The sequence below is a fragment of the Sminthopsis crassicaudata genome, chromosome 6 (assembly GCF_048593235.1).
Source record: "Sminthopsis crassicaudata isolate SCR6 chromosome 6, ASM4859323v1, whole genome shotgun sequence".
Classification (NCBI taxonomy): domain Eukaryota; kingdom Metazoa; phylum Chordata; class Mammalia; order Dasyuromorphia; family Dasyuridae; genus Sminthopsis; species Sminthopsis crassicaudata.
This window is the reverse complement of record NC_133622.1, coordinates 181,050,038-181,072,118: the sequence shown is the minus strand read 5'-3', so window position 1 is coordinate 181,072,118 and position 22,081 is coordinate 181,050,038. Positions and strand designations below refer to the sequence as shown.

The 22,081-nt window shown below is 47.8% G+C and overlaps 1 protein-coding gene across 3 annotated transcripts in view; it reads right to left on the bottom strand.

Annotated features, from left to right (window-relative positions):
- DLC1 (DLC1 Rho GTPase activating protein) overlaps positions 1 to 22,081 on the bottom strand; it is a 226,374-nt gene that overhangs the window by 2,087 nt on the left and 202,206 nt on the right. For all 3 annotated transcript variants that reach the window (XM_074275670.1, XM_074275671.1, XM_074275672.1), the window contains 10 exons: positions 19,956 to 20,019; positions 17,348 to 18,675; positions 16,715 to 16,882; positions 14,206 to 14,365; positions 13,904 to 14,102; positions 13,373 to 13,586; positions 7,153 to 7,267; positions 6,673 to 6,888; positions 1,183 to 1,400; positions 33 to 206 (listed from right to left, as the gene is read on the bottom strand). In XM_074275670.1, coding sequence (XP_074131771.1) covers positions 33 to 206; positions 1,183 to 1,400; positions 6,673 to 6,888; positions 7,153 to 7,267; positions 13,373 to 13,586; positions 13,904 to 14,102; positions 14,206 to 14,365; positions 16,715 to 16,882; positions 17,348 to 18,675; positions 19,956 to 20,019 — 2,856 coding nt within the window. The remainder of the gene's footprint in view (positions 1 to 32; positions 207 to 1,182; positions 1,401 to 6,672; positions 6,889 to 7,152; positions 7,268 to 13,372; positions 13,587 to 13,903; positions 14,103 to 14,205; positions 14,366 to 16,714; positions 16,883 to 17,347; positions 18,676 to 19,955; positions 20,020 to 22,081) is intronic.

Genomic DNA, 22,081 nt, shown 5'->3' with positions numbered 1-22,081 from the left:
TCCACCCCAAGGGCTGGGACACTGGGACGTACCTCAGGTCACTCCGGCACAAGTAGGTGAGCTTGGATCTCCCGGACCCACAGGGTTCAACTAGGTATCGGGCCAACAGCACGTTTACTCGTACCCCAATCACAGGGGCTTGGGCGTGATCCACGGAGGTGAGCAAGAGCATGCAGGCCCCCCTGGGCAAGTTGGTCCTCCATGTTCTGTGGAGACACAAACTTTGAACTAAGAATGGTGATTGCAATAACCAACAATCCCTTAATTTTTCTTAAACCAATTATCAAATGTTACCATCATAATTTCCTAGACATAATTTGATTTAGATTTGGCTTATGGGTCTAGAGCAAAGATTCTTAAACTATGAGTCACATAATTGAATGTGGGGATTATAAAAAAGTTGGCAATAGTAAAAAGGTATCAAGTATTCTGCCAATATTTAATTCTTGATGCAAAAATAAATAAATCCATCTATCCCATCAGTAAGCAGATTTACTTTTGTCTTTAATGGTGAAATTATATGGATATCAAAGAATTGTTCTAAAATAAATTTCTTCATGATTTATTATCAGTAAAGAAATAAAAAAATTGCCAACAACGCTGGCCCCCTTTCAGGGTCTGTAAAGCACGCTACACATTAGGGCACTGGGGCCCCACAGCATCCCTGTGAGCAGAATTGTCTACAAATGCTGTCTCCATCCCGGGGATGCTCTTCCTCCTCAGCACTAGCGTCAAGCTGCCCAGGCTCCCTGGGAGTCCCATCTTCCCTAAGAAGCCTTTCCTGCCCTTCCTAAAAGGGCCACGTATTCCTTTCCTATATAGTCTGTACAGGACAGATTAAGACTGGACTGTGAGGTTCCCAGACAGGGATTCTCCTTCCCCAAAGCACCTTCTCTGCAGCTTTAGCATTCCCTAAAGCCCTGAGAGCTGAAGCAGTTATGTGGAGAGGAGGTATCCGAGGTAGCCGGGTCTTCCTGGCTCTCTCCTGCTCCAGACTGCCTTTTGTGGAAAGTGGCTCTGTCCTGTATATACTTGTATGGATGCTTTGACCCCCAGGATGTGAGGTCCTAGAAGGCAGGGATCCCCTGCACCTACATGATGGATGTTTATGTCCCGAGGCTTCACTAAACAGAGGCTATTGTTTCTACCAGGCTGCTTGGGCCTTTCAGGGGGGACTCTCACCTTAGCACCACGTGGTCCCTGGCAGGATGGGGCACCATACTACTCCGGACAAACTGGTAGATTTCTGTCTGGCTATCCAAGACTTCAATCACTTTGGCATCCAAGAGATCCGGATCCCAGATATGTTGCTCCTTCAGGAGGCGGTTTAAGACGTCCTCGGGTTTGGCAGGGACTTCGATTGTCGACTTCCACAGTCGGAGTGGGGGTCCTTCACTCACCTAAATAAAGCACAAAAACCCACCTGTCACTGTCAGAGACCCTTACACTCAACCAAAGGCAACAGGTCTGTAGGTAAGGAATTGAGTGCATTCAGATCCTCAGATCCTCTTCCCCAGGAAGAAGTAGATTTGGTAAGCTGACATTTCATTAGTTTTCCCACAGGAAACAAGGAGGCAATGTGAGATAAAGTTTCTACCTGGCAGAGATAGGTTTCAGTGAGGGAGTAACTAGAAATTACAAGCAGAAATTAGGTCCTGAGATGATCATTAGCATTGCACCAAAAAGCATTAAGAATTAAGAATTCCGTGGATAAAACACTAGCTCTGAAGTCAGGAGGACCCGAGTTCAAATCTGGCCTCAGATACTTAACATTTCTTAGCTGTATATCCCTACAGAGTCACGTAACCCCAATTGCCTCAGCAAAAAACCAAAAAACATAGAATTCCTTGCTACTCGATATAATTGAGTTGAGTTTGAACCCCACGTTGGCCACTATCTGGTTGTACAACCCTAAGCTAGTCTATCTAATATCCTCTCTCATTTCAGTTTCTATAAACTGAGATTAAGTATGGTTTCTACCTGTAAGGATGATCGTGGGAATTAAATAAAAATCTCCAAAGTGCATTATAACCTTTAAAGAGCTAGATCAATGTCTGTTATGCCCACTGACTGAAATACACCTTGATGATCCAACAGAAAAGAGATTTCCAACTTCTCAAATCAATGTAATCTTTGAGTAACAATATTAACATAATGGTACTTAAAAGGAATCTTAGAATGGAATAAATCCAAACCTCTCACTTTACAGGTGAGGAAATTTTTCTGTCTTGCTCATGGTTAACACAGGGAGAAAAGAGCAAGCCCAATATTTGCCTCTGGGTCTCATGCTCCCAGTGTTCTGGTGTTCAGCTTGATTCTGGGTACCACATTTCAGATATGGTGTTAATAAATCAGAACACCTCCATGGCAGGAGATAGGGGATTGTGCCTTTGAGGTAAATAAGTCTAGAGAAACTCAACCTAGCTTTTTTCAAGGAGCCAAAGGTATGTCACATGGAAGAGGGATCAGATGCATTTGACTTGGTCATAGGGAAGAATCAGTAGCCATGGGTGAATGATGCAAAGAGCCACATTTTGTCTTTAATATAAATTTCATCTCAAAAAAGAAAAATTTACTACAAAACAGCTTCTTCAAAGTGACTCGTCACTTGTTAGGGATGCTTTTGAGGGAAGTTACACTGGACCAGAAGTTCTAAAACTTGTTTGTGTACTTGCCCCTTTGGTGACCATTTCCAGGAACGTTCAGCAGCAAGCTGAGCAAGAACAGGACAGAAAAGGTAGGAAAGTTTAGAGAGATGCTAGGAGAGCATTAGACTGATTAAGGCTAATGTAAAGATTGGGCACAAAGGAAAGTAAAGTAAATGATGGAGGATGAAGAACAGGATGAGGTGGAATAAGATGGACTGGAGCAGCAGGAAATTATGGTTGGAGATAAAGGAAGTGGGGAATTCTTAATCATGGGAGTGAAACCCTTGGAGAGATGGCAAGATCACAGGTGTGGTCATCTCTGTACACGGTGGATGTCCAGAGGAGGTTAGACCACAGGAGGGACTGATCGGCCTGGAAGACAGGAAATGAGGACGGGAGTTGAGTGTGGAGAGTGAGACTGGGAAACTAATTCTGTGATACTGAAGTCCTCAAATCAGTAATCAAAAAGCACATAAAAAACATTTATTTTGTGAAAGGAATTATGACACAGGAGCAGAGACACTGTATTCTAAAAGAGCTCCCATTCCCATAGGGGAAAGCTACAGTATTAATAAAATGATACAAAATGTATACATAATAAACAAGTAGTTAAACAAGTAGCTAGCTGGAGGGACTTCCCACCAAGGGTAGGATCTAAGAATAGCTGGGAAGGAAAGTGAGGGGAAATAAGAGCCCCAGGGGGCAAAGAGATCTAGGCAGGACGAAGGCAGAAGAGAGAAGCCAGCAGACTGGGGACAGACAGACAGACAGCCAAACACACACACACTACAGAGAGAGAGAAAACACAGAAACAGAGACAGGACAGACATATAGAGAAAAAGAGACAAGAGAGACACACAAACAGATAGAGATACAGACAGAGAGAGAGAGAGCCAGAGAGAGAGAGAGAGAGAGAGTGAGAGAGAGAGTGTGTGTGTGTGTGTGTGTCTGGGTGGAGGTGGTAGTATCCTGGGAAGAGGCCAGGTTATTTCTGAAAGGCTTCCAATGCCAAATGGGATTTCTGATTTGAGCCTGCAGGTTAAGGGGAGCCCTGGAAGCTCCTTGGAGATGCTGAGTCTAGGACAGTTGATAAAAATCACTTTGGCAGGAGAGCGAGGATGGGCTGCTGGAAGAGAGGGGCAGGACGAAGAATCAGTGGGGGCCAGCGGGCACAGCCATGAGGAGAGAACTGGAAGAAGATGATACACTTGGAGAGAAGGAATCTCCAAGGGCTGCATTAGAGCAGGAGCAGAAAGTGTGAATGAGGGAGGAGGAGCCACAGAAATAAAGTCCCAGGGACAGAGGCAGGAGCAGGCTTGGGGCTCTCCTTTGTAGAGTTTAAAACAAAGGCAGATCTCAAACTCTCCAACAAAGCAAAAACCATCAAAGCAACAGGGTCTCCGTTAAAGAATAGAGAGGGTGATTAGCAAAACACATCAGGCACACTACTGACAGAAACAAACAAACAAAAAAGCCCAGGCGTGTTTGCTAAACTCAAAAGACTCCCGTTAATGGGGGAAGGACTCCCAATTTGACCCAAACTTCAGAGAATGGGAAAGCAGTGGGGCAGAAATGATTTATTGACTTGCAGCTTCTCACCCTAGATAGCAAGATAAACTCCAAATGAGCCATGATTTAAACAAAAAAGGTGACATCCCAAATGAGGAAGGAAGCGAAGAAGGCAGGGCAGAGTCCAAAATCAAATAAGAGACAATTGTGAATATATAAAATTTAAAAGATTTGTTTGTTCAAAACACAATGCAGCTCAAATTAGAAAGGAAATAGGTGTGTGTGGGGTAACCATTATAATAGGTTTCTTTGATGAAGGTCTCATATCCAAGAGATAAAGAATTGATTCAAATTTATCAGAGAGTGAGGGGGAAATAAAAAGTACAATGGACAAATGATCAGGATTTAAATATGTAGTTTTCAAATTAAGAAATCCAAGTTAGAGTTTCACTTCTTTTGGTGTTGTTTGCTTGCATTTTATTTTCTTTCTCATTTTTTTCCTTTTTGATCCTATTCTTCTTGTGCAGCAACTCTATAAATATGCAAATCCAATATAGGCATATATATGTTTTTACCAGGTTTAACATATTGGATTATTTGCCATGGGGGGGGGAGGGAGAGGGGATTGAAACGCAAGGTTTTGCAAGGATTAATGTGGAAAAATTATTCTTGCATGTTTTGAAAATAAAAAGCTTCAATGAAAAAAAAATTTAAATAGCAAATCAGATGAATTTAAGGTCCTCTAACTTCTAGTCTGAAGAATAATGTTATTGTAAGTATGAGCCATTAAATTAGTAGCTAAAGTGATATTAAAACAAACAAACAAAAAAAAAGCAGCTACAAACAGTGTAGGAGAAAAACTTCTTGTTATGTCAATATAAGCCTTCTCCACAAGAGTGAAATCCAAAGTAGCAGAGTGGGTAGTGTTAAGTGTAGGCTTACTGACTATTTGTATAACACATCAATATTTAGAACTAGAGCTAGAAATACATGCACTGAGAGAAAATGATTGAGTTGTCAAACAAACTGGTCCAATTCTATAACACCAACAAAAAAAAAAAGAAAGAAAAGATTCTAAGCTGGCAACAATCTTACCGAAAATGCTCTAATTACAAATGAAAGAAATTCTCGAGATTCATCCTTATACCCATCTCAATGGTTGGTCATTTCTCTTTGGCCAATTTTTTTGGCCAATTATTGGAAGGACTGTTGGGGGAGGGGGGAAATGACTACATTAATGCATTGTGGGTAGAGCTGTGAATCCCTCCAATCTGAGAAGCCATTTCTGACTTGGTCCTCTACATGACTAAAGTGTGTATACCCTTTGAATCTGCTTACACTGCAACTAGGTCCATATTCTAAAAAGATCAAAGAAAGATGGAAAGGACCCTTAGAAACAAAAATATTTATAGCAGCTCTTTCCAGAGTTCCCCAACCAATAATTAAGAAGTGTCCTATTGGGGAATGGCTAAATAAACAGTGGTATATGAACGTAATAGAATATTATGTACCATAACATAACAAAACGGGTGTAGAGGAAACTGGGTAGACTTATAAATTGATGAAGTGCGAAGGATGCAGAGCCAGGAGAATGATGTATTCCCCTTAATTCTAGACTAGCCTTCCTCTAGGGATTATTTCCAGCTTGTTTGTATTTGTTTTTTTGTGCTGCTTCCTCCACTAGAAGGTGAGCTGTTCAAGGTCAAGGACTGTCCTCCTGCCTGTTACTTGTATTCCTAGCACTTATTCCAATGTCTGGCACATAGTAGGTGCTTAATATACGTTTACTGATTGCCTAACATTATAAAGAAAAACAACCTGGAAAGATTTTAGAATTCATGTCTGTAATGATGTGGTTATTATAAGGTTAGGGATGAATCATTCCATCCACCTCCTGCCAGGAAAGGGACAGACTTACAATGAGGAACTCAAACACTTTGGGGGAGTCTGTTTCTGAACTATGCATATTTGTTATATGGATTTTTAAGAAATTGTTCATGACTGAGGGATGATGTAGCTCTGTCTATACTCACAAGGTTGCTCAAAGGTTTAGGATGGCCAATCTGCTCTCAGCACAAGGTGATGTCAAACATGGGCCAGAGAAGACACTACATGCTTAATGTCCTGGGCAAACTTAAAATGAGGGGCAAAGCTCCCCCCCTTTCCCAGAACACTTAAATCTACAGGACTGAGAGAAAGAAGGGACCTTAGAGGCCATGTCATTCAGCTCTGCCCTTCCATTCACCCCACTTCACAGATGAGGAAAATTGAGGTCCAGGAAGATGAAATGCTAGAGTTTGAACTTGCATCCTCTGACTTACAGGATAAAGCCTCCCCACTGGTGATATGGAATCCATGGAGAGACGAGCTGACTCCATCCAAGCCTAAATTTACCTATCTGTGAAATGGGGCTCGTTCCGTTTTGCTACATTTAAAGGTGTGAGCCCTAGCCTTTGATGACAGGGACTTTGGATGTCCCTCCCTCCACGCCCGGCAATGATCCACCACCAATTACCTTCTTATAAGCCAGCTCAGCCTGCTCCGAGGTAGGATGGCTGACCCAGCCTTTGAACTTGTCCTTGACCTCCTTAAACAGGCTGTCCATGCAGTCTTGGAGGAAGTGGCGATAGTCGGCGGACTGGCCACTCAGGTGGCCCAAGGCCTCCAGGCTGAGGGGCCGCAGCTCCTGCTCTGAGTAGGAGTTCCGACACCTGCTCATTTCCTCGGGGACCTAGGAGGAAGGAGACGCCATCCGGATTTAGCACCTCAGCACCTCGACTCCCTAACCTTTCCTTGGCTTCTCACATCTGTACCAGCTGCCCAAACCCAGATCCCTGTCATTCATCTCAATTCCCTCAGCCTCAGCTTCCTTATCTGTAAAATGGGCATAGGACTCTTGTGAGGCGCTGACCCCTTGGTGGACTCTGTGCCCGCAGAAGGGCTTCCCTTCTAATGTAGCTGCCCGAGCCTCCCATGCCCGGGGCACCCAGCCCACCTGGAAGAGCTTGTGGCATTCTGCGATCATGTGCGCCAGGCCTTGCGTCGCTGCCAGATTTTCATTGAGGTCCTTCTGGTCTGGTTTGCCCAGACTCTGCTTTCTCTGCATCACCCTGGGCCAAAGGAAGGAGAGGAGGTGAGAACCCTTCGGGGTGGCCAGGGGAGGGGGTGCCCCATGGCACAGAGGCCTGGGCAAGGTTGCAGGTGTGGAGAGAGACCGCTGAGGAGCAAGTGGAAGGCCCCAGAAAGCATTTATAGAAACTTGAAGGTTTGCAGAGTGTTATCATCACAACAACCTAGGCAAGTAGAGGCCATTAGTGTTTCTATTTTACAGTTGGGGAAACCGAGGCAGGCAGAGGAGAGGGAAGTGACTTGGTTTGGGTCACAAAGCTGGATCAGAACTCTGGGCAATATGGTGCCCTCCCCTCCCCCAGTGAGGCAGGCGAGCCAGAGAGACCTGAATTGTGGAGGTGTTTTCCTGTGCAAAGACAAGCGACTAGGGAGCCAATTTCATCCCCAAGGGCTTTTTGCAAAATAGAATGAAGCCATGGCAAGTGAGGAAGTGGTCTGTGGGCCATCCCTTGGTCTGCCCTATAGGGTTCGGGTTACTTTGGCCTTCGATAATAGGGGAGGAAGGGAGAGGGGGTCCCCCCACCCTCCCAGCCTTGCTTCCTTCCGCTGTAAACAAACAGTGCCCTTTCCAAAGGCAGCTGGTCCGGGGCCTGGCTGCCTTCCAGGTGAGCCCCACAGCGTGGGCGGCTACAGCCCTTATCTTATCGCTTCCGGGGCCTCTTAGAGCCCCCTCCCCATCCCACCCAGGACCTTCCTGGAACCCAAAAGAAATGGGCTTTGTCCGGAATCCCCACCAACTCAGAAGCCTCCCCTCTCCCAAAGCCCAAAGCGCCTCAAGTTGGGATTGCATTTTCCAGGAATAGTATTCCAGGCCCACTATTTAATTTCATAGACAAAGACTCCAAGCCTCGCCTCCCCCAAAGCCCACAATGCCTAAAATTTAGGTGTGTTCCAGGCCCACTATCTGATTTTATAGAAGAATCCAAGACAGCCCAGCGGGGGGAAAGTAACCTGCTTAAAGACCCAACTAGTTCCTATCCTAGTCAAAGTAGAGCCAGGTCTCCTGCACCTCCTTCCCCAGAAGAACTTCCCTTATTTATTTCTTTGTTTATTTTTTTGCTGAATTGGGGTTAAGTGATTTGTCCAGGGTCATACAGTCAGAAAATGTTAAATGTCTGAGACCACATTTGAATTCAGGTCCTCCTGACTTTAGGGCTAGGGCTCCGTCCACTGCCCCAGAACTTTCCTTTTTTAAAAAAGAATTACTTATTGTTATGTATCTCTTGTGCTTCATATCTTATCACCTTCATATCTAATTCCCACATCCCTGCCTTAGGGAACCATTATTTGTCACAAAGAAAAAAGGGGAAAAACAGCAAGTCAAGCAAAACTCACCAACCTACTAACTTATCTGGGAATGAATATGTTTGATATTACATACCCAGAATCCCCCACCTTTACAGTGTAGAAAGAAACTACAGGGAAGACCTGGCTTTTAGGCCTGCATCTGAAAGTACTGGCTAAGTGACCCTGAACCTCTCAGAGTCCTTAGGCAACTCAGCAAGACAAGAATTTGCAGAAAAGATGCTAATCTGCTTTAGTAGAGGGAGTGTCCTCCCCAGGAAGTTCCCTATTCAAATTTAGATTACGGATCCACTGCCTCCCTTCTATAGCAGGGGCCAGACTTGGTCCTCAGAAGTAAGTGGTTTAGGTACTTAGTTTTCCTGTTTCTGACTGCTATGCACAGGATTCCTTCATATAAAATTTCCTTCCTCTCTCTGAATTCACTGTTTCTTAGATAATAATCTAATAATTCTGGTGATAAATCTAATAATTAGGTAACAAACCTTCCAACAATCATGCACCAAATGGATGGTCATTAATTTGGCTACAAAAAGCAGTGCTATGAGCATTTTGTTGTAAAGGAACAATTTTTTTGATTTTTGGCCCAGGAGTTGGAGTCAAAGGTTTGGAGATTTTTGTCACTTTTCTCTTCTCTTCTTTTCTTTTCTTTTCTTTCTTTCTCTTTATTTCATTTCTTTCTTTTCTCTCTCTCTCTCTCTCTCTCTCTCTCTCTCTCTCTCTCTCTCTCTCTCTCTCTCTCTCTCTCTCTCTCTCTCTCTCTCTCTCTCTCCCTTCTCTCTCTTCTCTCTCTTCTCTCTCTTCTCTCTCTTCTCTCTTTCTTTCTTTCTGCATAAAGCCAGAGGGAACTTTGGCTTCCCTTAATGAATTCAAGCTCCCTGGCCCAGATAAACTTAATTCTTGCATCCACAAACAGAATAAGTGACAAGTCTTAGTGACATCTAAAAGTTTATGTAAACTAGGAGAAGCAACAAAGATCTTTTTTCTTCCTTTTCTTGGAATATTGCTCCTCTCAAAATAATAGGCAAGTGAATTTCACTTCAACTCCTGGAAAAACTCTAGAATGGGTATTTAAAAGAGATGGTAGGGGAAGACTCAGAAAGGCAAGCAGCGACTCCAAAGAGCCAGCCCAACGGCATCAAGATGCCAGACTAACCTTATCTCTCTCTCTTTTTTGACAGAGTTAGTAAACAAGAGAGATGAGTGGAATACCACATACCTGGATTCATTCCTTAGATTTAAGCAAAGTAGCTGCTACATCTCAGACTATTCTTTTGAAGAAGACCAGGGAGGTGTGGCCTAGATAATAATGCAATTAAATGCATTCAGAACTGCCCAGTTAGCCACATTTGAATGGTTCAATAGAAACATGGCAGGAGTCTTCAGTGGAATGTCCTAGGGCTCTATGGTTGGCCCAGGGCTGTTTAATTTTTCATCAATGGGGCAGCTCAGTAGCATAGAGGATAGATCACCAGCCCTGAAGTCAGGAGAACCTGAGTTCAAATTTGTTTTGTTTTGTTTTTTTCTGAGGCTGGGGTTAAGTGACTTGCCCAGGGTCACACAGCTAGGACATGTTAAATGTCTGAGACCAGATTTGAACTCGGGTCCTCTTGAATTCAAGGCTGGTGCTCTATCCACTGCACCACCTAGCTGCCCCCAAGTTCAAATTTGGCTTCAGACACTTAATACTTCCTGGCTGTGTGACCCTGGGCAAGTCACTTTTTTTTTCTTTTTTTGAGGCTGGGGTTAAGTGACTTGCCCAGGGTCACACAGCCAGGAAGTGTTAAGTGTCATGGGCAAGTCACTTAACCCCAGCCTCAGGAAAAAAAAATTATCAATGACTTGGATAAAGACATGGATGATATGTCCATCTGAAGATGATACCAATCACAGAGGAGAAAAAAGTTAACAAATGTTTATTAAGCACCTACAATGTGTTGAGCACTTTACATTTGTTATTTCATTTGATCCTCAGAGCAATCTTGGGAGGTAGGTGCTATTGTTATTCTCATTGTATAGTTAAGGAAACTAAGGAAAACTGAGGTGAAGTGATTAGTCCAGCATCACCCAGTCTGTAAGTGTCTGAGGCTAGATTTGAACTTGAATCTTTTTGGTCTAGACTGAATATCTCTCAACAGCATTTAAGATAATTAAGGTCGAAAAAATGTCTTTGTAATAGTTCTCAAATCACTGACCCCTTTGTTCTCTTAAAAATTATTGAAGACTCCCTTCCTAGACCTTCTGTTTATACGGGTTATATCAGAAATGGTTTAATGCACTGGTCAACCTGCCATCTGGAGGAGGGGGTAAGGGGAAAGAGGGGAAAAATTGGAACAAAAGGTTTTGCAATTGTCAATGCTAAAAAATTACCCATGTATATATCTTGTAAATAAAAAGCTATTAAAAAATGGTTTATCAACTACACCCAGAGAAGGAACACTGGGAAGTGAATGTAAACTGTTAGAACTACTGTCTACCCAGGTTACTTATACCTTCGGAATCCAATACTTAATGTGCAACAAGAAAACTGGATTTACACACATATATCGTATCTAGGTTATACTGCAACACATGTAAAATGTAGGGGATTGCCTGTCATGGGGGGAGGGAGTAGAGGGAGGGAGGGGATAATGTGGAAAAATGAATACAAGGGATAATGTTATAAAAAAAAATTACTCATGCATATATACTGTCAAAAAATTTATAAATAAAATTTTAAAAAATGGTTTATATGGGTTATAACTATTACTTTTTGCTATGTCAGAAAGGAAAACATCTTCATACTATTATAAAAACATTTTGATCTCCTAGATCCCCTGAAAACATCTCTGGGGGTTGGACCCTCGGAGCCCTCCATCACTGCTCACCCTGATCAATGAATTGAAATCTCCTAAGAGGAACTTTCCAAAGGAATCAATGCTAAAAACCTCCAAATGGGTTCAAACAATCAATTTCTCAAGGGAAAGAGAACAGTCTGAAAAGTCCTAGGGATTTTAGATTGACTGCAAACTCAAGCGTCAACAGGGTGATTTGGCAGTGAAATATGAATGACTGAATCTATTCCAGAGGACCAGAGAGGACGCCTGCCCCGCTCCCCACTTTGGGACATGAGCAAAGCAGCGGGGATTTGGTTCCTTTGACTATTCACACTGGATACAAGAGCTCTCTTTTTCCTTTGTTTTCCAATTCAGGGGGTGTGGGAGAGTTAAAGGAAGAGGAAATAAATGCTTGATGTGATTTTTGGATTGCATCAAGAGGCATGGCTTCCAGGAATAAAGGCAGTGATGTCACTTGGAAGAGGGATTGGATATGCTTTGTTTGGCCTCAGAAAGCAGAGTGGGGAACAATTGGGGGAAGTTGCTAGAGGCCAATCAACCCAGGCTGAATGTTAGGAATAACTAACTTCCTCACCAGGAGAGCAGTCCCAGAGGAGGGATGGGCTGCTCCTGGAGGTAGCGAGCACCTCCAAGTCCCCCAGGTCCCTCATCTAGGCTGGATGAATTGGAAGCGTTCCTTTGGGGTCGCTTTTCAATTCTGTGATTTAGGAACATGCTAAGATTCAGACGCAAATATCAGCCAGAGAGAGATCAGCAGAGCAAGCAAGAGTGCCAGCTAGGCAGGGAAAGTCAAATGTACTGTGGAACTATATAGAGATCTATTTTTTCTCAAGTTTTTTTTTTTCCCTTCTTGATTCAATCTTGGGCAGTAAGATAATTGTATAAATATGTATGTATATATTGAATTTAACATACATTTTAACATATTTAACATATATTGGATTACCTGTCATTTAAGAGAGGGGGGTGAAAGGAAGGAGGGAAAAAGTTGGAGCAGAAGTTTTTACAAGGGTCAATGTCAAAAAATTACCCATGCCTGTTTTGTAAATACAAAGCTTTAAGTAAAAAAAATTATCAGCTTAAAAAAAAAGAATTGCACATGTTTAACATGTTAGATTACTTGCCATCAAGAGAAAGGGATGAAAGAAAGGGAGGGAAAAAATTTGGAACACAAGGTTTTGCAAGGATGAATGTTGAAAATTATCCATGCATATGTTTTGAGAATAAAGAGCTTTAATTTAAAAAAAGAAAGTCAAATGTAGGTCACAGAATGACAGCAGAGAGGTGGCAATACAAACACCTTTGTTATGTTTTAGGATAGTAAAAGCAGACCTAGGAATTACTGACATTCTCCCAGAGGTCTGGGTCCTTCCCTTCCATTCACAAAGATTACAACTTTCTGTAACTAAGACTATGACCTTTGAACATTGCCATGGATGAAAACAGGTAGTGAAGAGTCAAAAAGTCTTGGGTTCAAGTTCTGCCTCAGTAGCCTAGCTAGGTGTTGCTGGGCCAGGCTTCTCACTCACTCTGCCTGGGATTGCTCATCCAAAAAATGAAAAGTTTGGATCCAATAGCCCCTGAGGCTCTTTCCTGCCAAGTCTTTTCTAGAAAAATTTGTCCCATTACAATTAAAAAGTTGCTGACTGCCAACTTGTGAGACTGGTCCTCTGCCAACAGGGCTCAAACCTGGCATCCCTTTCTCCTGATGGGCTCTGGAACGACCTTCTAGCACCACTCTGTTGGTGTAGTCTATCGAGGTAAACAAGGGAGCGGGAAACCCCAGAAGACATACAGACTGCCCAAGAATGGAGACATCTCAGCTGCTTGAATTACATAAAGCATGCGGCAGTGTGCGTGCGTGTGTGTGTGCGTGCGTGTGTGTGTGTGTGTGTGTGCAGCAAGGAGAGGAAGGGGAGACAGGGACGAGCTGAGGGGAGGATGTACCTTGGAGAAGAATTTTCCCTTTTAAGGGTGTTGAGGTGGAAAAGGGAAGGCGCCAAGCACACGGCGAGGTTGGTGGGCGTCATCTGGTTTTCCTTCACGGCAGCGGTGACCTCGCTCAGGAAATAGAGCAGGGTCTGAAGGACCTCCCTGTTCTCATCTGGGAGAAGCATGATGGCCGCCTGGATGGCCTGGAGACGCTGGTCCTTGGGCACATCTGTGCAAAGGCAACATTTACCTCAATCAGTCTCAAGCAGGTGGCCACCCTACCCAGTAAGGTCGCACAAGAAAAAACACGGATTGTACAAAATGCACAGAACATAAGCAGGCAGCCAGGTATCTCCTGCCTTATGGAGGAATTAAGAGGCAGTAAAGAGCAGTGGTCAGGAAGGTCTGAGCTAAAGCCCCATGTCTTCCTCTTCTTTGCACCCTTTGTTCAACGGCCTCGGCCCTATGGAAGAGCTTGTCGTTCATGAGCGGGCCCTCCGAGGCTCCTTGTCTCCCTCTCCCCACCAGGGTCAGGCCCCCACTCACACTGGTATATCTGTAGGAAGGTCTCCGAGAGCTTGTTGGTCATCAGCGGCTCTGGAAGGTCTCGGAAGTACTGCTTCAGCATGTCCGCCACATCGTACGCAGACTGCCCGTCGTAGCTCACGTGCGCCATGGAGCCCTCGTTCATCTGGCGCAAGGCCTGGATCCTGGACTTGACGCCCGACTTCCTGAAGAGCCCAACCTGTTAGCATGGTCCACGGAGGGAAGCAGTTGAGGACACGATAAGGAAACGCTCATCCTGCGTGTCTCCCTCCCTCCCTCCCCCCAGTGAAAATGGAACTGACCTGATCCAAGCACTGGCTGTGCAGGTAGCCCATGGCCTGCTGGATGCTCTGGGGAAGGGGCTGCCCCGTCCTTTGCACGTTGACAGAGAGTGGGACGCCAAACACACTCCGGTCCTTGTAGTCTGGGACCTTAAGCCTTTTCATGAACTTGGGCACTGCCCTGGATTGGGAACACAAGAAGATTCTTCCAAATTAGGGGATGGGGAGACAGAACCAGCATTCCATCTAAAGTCACAGAGCCTGGACAAGCCCCGGCTTCGTCGGTGCTGATCACTTCCCTCTCAAATCCCAATCTTACTCACTTCTACAATGGAGTTAAAATTCCTATGACCCTTCTACGTTGCACAGGGGGGGTGTGAGGAAAGTACTTTGAAAATCCTGATGTGTGTAGACTTAAGTTTTCATTAATATTACCCGTGTGGCTTTGATTTCATTTGATCTTCCTTATAGGTGGATCTGTTTCCACCTCTGTAAAATGACTAGGGACTAGAGTTCTAAATCTAAAATCCCTTCTAGCTTAATTTTATGAATTAAGCAACATCAGATCTGACTTTCCCATCATCATCATGATCACAGTAATAATAATAGTAACAGGAAAGCACTTTACACGTCGTATTTCTCTTCAGATATTTCTGGATATTCCCAAGATGAGAATTTGCTTTGCAAGACTATAAAGCACCATTGAAAGAATTTATTTATCTTTAATTATTAATCTTTAAATATTCTTTTAAAATGCATGTGGGAACCAAGGTAGAAGGAAAGAGGAGATAATAAGAATTTTTTAATAAATTAATCTTTTAACTGAAAAAAAAAAAAATTTAACATTTTTAAAACAACCAATTATATCTGCAACAGAATGGGGAAATCCCTGGCTGACTGACCCAAGAGTCTCTTTTACTCATGTCTAGAAATTAAGAAAGCACATCATCCCTGAATTCAGGAGGACCCAAGTTCAAATCTGGCCTCAGACACTTAACACTTCCTAGCTGTGTGACTCTGGGCAAGTCACTTAACCCCAGCCTCAGGGGAAAAAAAAAGGAAAGAAAGAAAGCACGTCATGTATTTGGTATCTATTTTGGGCTCTGTAAGCTTCTGAACTGGGGACTCTGAATAAATTGGAATGATCCATCTACGATTATCAGATATATCAACCCTACCCATGATCCTGTGGAGAGAGGGAGTGAGAAGAAAAGAAAGGGTAAGATTAGGAAGAAGGAATCAAGAATACCTCACCCCCCAACCTCAACCCACATGAACACTTTCTGATCTCATAAATTGGACTATAAATGGGGGGGGGGAAGGGGTTTTCTCCTTTAAATGACAGAATTCACTATGTCACTCTTGAGTTTCAGGGTACACTACATCAACCCCACGAAAGTCCCCCTACGCCTCATGTCCAGCCTAGGCCGTCCCAGACCTCTGGGGCATCGGAGGTGGGTTTCCATGGAGTGCGGCCTCCAGCGTGACTGATCCAAGGCACACAATAACTGCTTTGTAAGGGGAGAGAGGCCGCCTGGAGCCAAGGGTGGAATCCGGGAGGCACAGCGGATGGTCTTCAGTGGGAATCTTAGGCCCACGGGGAGCTGCCCAGGACTTATTTATTTCAGTCATTTGGAACAAACGGCTCCTGTGTGCCACAAGGCTCCCCAAGCAGTCGTGGAACAGAGGCGCTTTCTTCCATGCTTGGTGATGTGCCTGAAGTGGCCCCGGGAGAGCCCCGGTAGGCAGGGCATCCTCTGGCCAGGGGGCCACAGAATCAGTGGCCCCTTCTGCTGTTGTTACAGCACCCTATGGGTTTACATGGGGCCTCTCGTCCCCACCCCCACTTTAGGGCTCACATCCTTAGAACAAGGAAAGTTGCCCCCATTGAGTCAGGCCCGCAGGGGCCCAATGTCTTATGTTGACAGCAATGGCCTAAGGCCGTCCGATGCTTTGACTTCGGAAACCATCAAGGCTTCTCTGAATCCACTAATTGCATGGCAGCCAGAGATGCCCTTTCTCTCTGCAGACTGGGGAAGAGGGTGGAACCACAAAGCCTTGTTTTACACACGTGGTGATCACGCTGGTCACTCCAGGGACAGCCCCTTCGGTCCTCAGATTTCTTGTCACAAAGTGGGAGGTGGCTGGAGGCCCTCCCCGGCTCTGATGCCGGCCTCTCTGCTCACGTTATGTGAAACAAGCTTATTCTCCACATTGTATTAACCAGAAGGGGAAGGGGCTGCTGCTTCCCTGGAGATCCGGTCTCTGCTCTAGCACCCGGCAGGTGCCTTAGCCTCTGGGAACAGGGAAGTCCCTCTCCTCGACAAACCGACACCTAAATTGGGTGCTCTTGAAGCCCACCTTTCCCTTCTCCCCCAGGAGCCAACAACCGCCACCCTGCTGCCCTATCTCCCCTTACCTCGTCCCTTCCTTCTGCCCGTGCTGCATACACGTGCGCCGGCCACCCTGCTGCCCCCTCGCCCATCCTCCCCCCAGTCAGTTACTGGGAGCCGCTGGGCCCCGCACTCACCAGCTAAAGCCATGCTTGTTGGACGGCGTGTACCTCTCCAGCAAGGCCGTCAGCTTGAGGAGCGAGTACTTCTGCAGCAGGTTCATCTGAGCCACGGACTGGCAGCTGATCTGGGGCGCGGCCGAGCCCGCGCTGAGCCGCCGGGAGCTCTGCCAGCTCAGTCTGGGCCTGGAGGAGCAAGGAGGCCATAAGGAGTCAGTCACAGCAGCAATTAAGCATTTACAAAGCGTTTTATATATGTCCTCTCGCCAAGAGCCATCAGAGGCAGGATTCGAATCCACGGCTTGCAGGCTGCTTAGATGCCTAATTTGCATTATTAACACACCTGGTCCATCCTTCTGCTTTTCTTTGGACTAAGCATCAGGTAAGCTCAGTGGAGAAAACCCCATCCTAGTGAGGCTGGAGCCTCCCTAGGGACCAAATGGCAGGATCCAAGGGTCTGACATCTAGAGTTGGAAGGAACCCTAAAAGGCCATGGGATCCATCCCCGCAGTGATGCACTGAATAATTTGTTCAGGGTTACCCAGCTCCTCAGTGTCTGAGACAAGATCTGAATACAGGAGTCCCTCCTTTCCCACCCACACCTGTCGGGAGATGACCAGCCCCCCCCCTTGGACAAGGCGGCCTTCTCACCTGTTGGAGCGGGTCAGGGAGGCGCCCACGCCGGAGTCCCTCCTTTCCTGGATGTCGGCGGGCTCCTCGGTCTCGTTCAGAGAGTTGCCCACACTGTCCAGGTCACTGGGCGAGGTGCGGTCGTTGTCGCCCTCCAGATGGATCTGCTTTGGAGATGAAGGGCAGGGGGACACCGAGTCCAGCGCCGAGTCGGAGTCCCCCTCGTCGGAGAACTTTTCTGACCACTGGTTGACGATCCTCTGCATCCCTTTCACGTGGTACAAGATGTCGTCGAGCTCGGGGAAGATGTCTTCGTGCTCGAGGTCGGCGAGGTCCCCGGAGCTGGAGTAGAGGCCGGAGCCGGGCACGTTGTCGTAGACGCTGAGGCGGCTGCTCACGGAGCACGAGGAGTTGCGCCTCCGCAGCCCCTTGGCGGCTTCGCGGCCGTGGAAGCTCCCGGCCCTCCAGCCGGCGGCCGAGCTTTCCTTCCCCGGGGCGGGGAAGCGGCCGTTGGAGAGGGCCTTGGGGAAGGTGCCCGGCTTGTGGTCCTCGGGAATGTAGAACACGTCGTCCCGGCAGCTCTCGCGGTTGCGCAGGTTCTGCTCCAGCACGCTGTCGAAGGCGGCCTGGTCGAAGGGGTCGAAGCCCTCCAGGTACATGCCGCCCCGCTTGTGGCAGGTGCTGAGGCTGCGCGTGCGCGTCACGGGGCTGGGCGTGCTGACGGCGCTGCCGCTGTCCGACTGGCTGCTGCTGCTGCTGCTGGTCTGCGTGGAGTTGGAGATGCTCCTTTTGCGGACGCCGCCCAGGCTGGAGATCTCCACGCAGGGCAGGTGCTTGAGCTTGTCCTGGCCCTCCTGCAGGACGGGGCCGCTGATGACCAGGCCCAGCTTGGCGGGGCCGGCCTTGGGCCTGCCGGCCTGGGAGCGCCGCAGCTTCAGGCTCTCCATCCTCTTGAGCAGGCCCCTCGGTTTGGCCTTGGCGGGCTGCCCGTGGGCCTTCGTGCCAGTACCGGGCAGCTCGGTGGGGGACGGCAGGGGGCCGTCGTCCCGGAGGCCCGAGGAGCAGACACTCGCCACAGAGTCCGCCCGGGGCGTGCCAGGCTCAGTCGGGAGGCTGCTGGCGCTGCTGAGGCTCCGGACGGAGACCAGCTCCTGGCCCTCGCTCAGGTCGGTCAGCAGGCTCTCTCGGCTGGTACTGGAGAGGACCTGGTTCCCCGGTGCCCTGGCAGCCAGGCCGGGCAGCGGAGAGAAGACGTCAAACTCGTCCATCCTGGACCATCGCTTGCTGTCCCTTTGGAAAGTCCACTTGCCGCTGATGGCGCACGGCTCATCCTCATCCGAGTCCTCGCTCTGGGGAAAGAGAGAAAGGGGTCGGTCACGGGCCACGGCCACCAACGAGACCCTCTCTCTGGCCAGGGGCCTTTGTCCGACTCCCTGTCCCCTTGCAGGTGTGCATGGGTGAGACCAAGTGGGTGTCCCGTACCACAGAACCGTCCCACTGAGGGGCTGGAGAGGGCTAGGGGCCGCCCAGAGCGGCTGCTCAGTGGAGATCCCTGAGGGCAAGGGAAGTCCTGGCTGGAGACAATGTCCAACTGGAGCCAGGGCTAGGAGGGGGCTGCCCCAGACCCTCTCTGTGCTCGGCCTCTGTGGAGAGGTTGGGGGAGAATTAGCCTGTGTGTGAGAGAGACAGACTAAGAGAAACGGCAAGGACAGAGAATTAGACAGAGAGACACAGATAGAGATGAAAACAGAAAGACAGACAGAAATGAGACAAAGATACAGAGGGATCAGAGACAGACACGGTGTATAATTGGGGGGAAACATCTTCTAGACTCTGCCCTCCAGCCACATGTTAAAAGCTTATGCCCTATTACAATTCTGAGGTTTGAGGTTTCTGGGCTCTGCCGGTGGGGGCTTTTTCCTCTCCAGGCCTAGTGAATGGGCACATCATAAAGTCCACCGTTCCGGCCGGGAAGCCCCGGCCTCGGGGCAGCTCCCCTGGAGCCTGGCTGTCCCAATGTCCGCATCCTGGCTGAGCGGAGGCAGTATGTGAGCAGAGCCTGGGCCGGCCCTCCTAAATTTACCCTCTGAAACCCAGAGGCCCTGCCTTCCCTTCTGCAGCACGGGAGTCTTTGGGAGCCTCCTGGTCACCTTTTCTACAGGGCCCCGACCTCACACATTCTCGGAAGGAGGTGGCTCAGGGCAAGCCGGGAGATCCAGGGTCATTCCCGGAAGACCTGCTCCCCAGGGGAGCGTGTCCTACTGGGAAGGGGGTTTGTGTTCACACAGGTAGGAATGATACCAGTAAGGGCTGCCCCGCTCTGCCCTCCACCTCATAAACTGTCTTCCTCGCCAAACTTGAGAAGACAATCCAGGGTCTATCCTGAGCCTCACAGATTTAGGGCTGAGCCGTCTAACTGTTTTATAAATGAAGAAACGGAGGCTCCAGGGAGGGTCTCCGCCAGTCAGTAAGTGGTAGCTTAGCAGTCCCTCAGGACAGGGCTGGACCCTCTGGTGCAGCCTGGGAGAGCAGGGAACCAGGAACCCCAGGTACCAGCCCGCTGGGCCACCCTGGGCAGCGACAAGCTTCTGGGGCAGAACATGCCGCCCATGGCCATCGATGTCCTTACCCGCTTCCTGTGGGGGCAGATCTCCAGCTTCATTACTGCACACTTATTTAACGTGTTCAGGCGCCTGTAGAGCAAAGACATACGTGTGTTCAGCAAAACAGAGCAGTGCCAGTCCCCCACCACGCCAACACCAAAGCAATGGCCAGGGTGCCCTATGCCTCGTGCCCTTGTAAGAAGGGATTGTCTCCAAGGAGAAGTGCTGGGGCCACGGGCTCTGCCACTGGAGGGATGCCGGTAGCAAGGGGGCTGCCAAAGTCCGACTGCCCCCGGGCACCCCTGGCCCTAACAGCGCTGCAGAAAGAGAAGGTTCAGTCGGTGCCATGAAGCAGCAGGACGGCCAGTCTGCCCCAGGGAATCTGGGATCTTTTCACCTCCCTTGCTGCTGAACTGCTTTTTGATGGAATGTCAGAATAGAAGCTCCCTGAAGGCAGGGGCCGGCGGGTGTTTAGGTTTGTAACCTCAGTGTTCAGCCCAGGACTTGGCACCGGAAAAGTCCTCATTAGTATTCTTTCATTGACCAATGGCCTGGGCCTTTTCCTCTTTAAACCACAAGTAATTCTACGGGCCTTCCACTGTTTATACCACAATGGCCTGGTTTCCCATTTTAGGATCCTGGTAATCCTGGAACAGATACGTTCTGGAGGCCCCCACAGCCCCACACAATGTCCCTCTGAGTTACAAGCAGAAAGCAGCTAGAAAACTGAAGCTAACGGTGTGCGCCCCTCTCCCCTAGCCCAGACTCCCAACGCCCACCCAAGAAGAGAGGAGGAATGGGGGGAAGCCATCCTCCAAGATGTCCTTCCCCATTCACCACGTGAGCCTTTTCAACACGTGGGCCCCTTCCATGGGGGAAGATTATCCACGCAGGCGGGTGAGCACTTCCACACAGCAAACAAAGCTAGCTCCCCCATATCTTTGTCACTTTGGGAAATGCCTTTCTGGGAAGAAATATCCGGCTCTCTCCTACTATCCCAAGAAAGAATCTGGGAAAAAATACCCGGTTCGCTCCTAACTACCTGAAGAAAGACAGAATCTGGCTCTCTCCTAACTACCTGAAGAAAGACTCTAGGACCCATTTCTAGCCAATTTTTTTTTTTTTTTTTTTTTTTAAGAGAATGGGTTTTGTGACTCCAGGCCTTCAAAGCTTAGCAGACTTTTTTTTAAGGACACTTTTGGATGTTTCTGTTGTAGGACTCCTGGGTCCCCTAGCTCTTCCTTTTGCTGCCCAAAGACAAGCCAGCCTGACTTCGGGGACCAGCATTAATTTAATTTTCTCAAAAACAAAATCCCCAAATAAAAGTCCATGGAATGTGATGGAGTAACTGGGGCTTTAATGAGTCAACTCTGACAATATCCTGGCTAAAATGGCTCGCCACCCTGTTAATGACACGGGCCTTCAGGCCCCACTTCATTCTAATGGTTTCCAGATGCCCCCCATTCATGGGCTTCCTCTAGGAGCCTCGCCGGTGGCTGTTCCAGGCAGGCCCGTCTGGGCCTGGTCTAAGGGGCCTCTCGCCTCCCAGAGGCCGGCTCTCCTCTCTCCAGCCCGTCCGTCAGTGGCCTGGCCACATTATTTATAGGACCAGGGTTGTTAATCCACCCGAGAATACCTGAGTTAGGGTGCAGGCAGGTCAGGGACCGCCTTTGATGTTTCTGGGTAAAACACATTGAGGTCTAGCTGATAAGCCTTCCCGGCCCAGAGCAGATTAAAGGCTCCCTAGATCAGCATCCTGTTTATAGAAGAAAGCCCCAGGCAGTTGGAGCAGATAACCCAGATTGTGCTCCAGAAAGAATTTTCTTCTTTGGAAAAGAGAGAGCAGTGAAAGGGGGAGGACAGTGGGGGTGGGGAAAGGGGCAGAGAAACTATTAGGGAAAGGGAGAGAGAAGATGTAAACAAGCAAAAAGGAGGTATTTCTCCTAGGAAACCCGGGTAGCCATTCGGGCCTCGTAGAAATCATTATGGAAATTGCCACAGGGCCTCAAGTAAAAATAGCTGGCTGGGGAAATTCTCTAACAAGCCACATGATCTTGGGCTTCTTTTCATCAGTCAAGCTTGGAGGGCAAGAAGGGCCTGGAGGGTGAAGGGTGTGCCATTGGCCCCCTCCCCCGCAAGCAGAGATCATCCC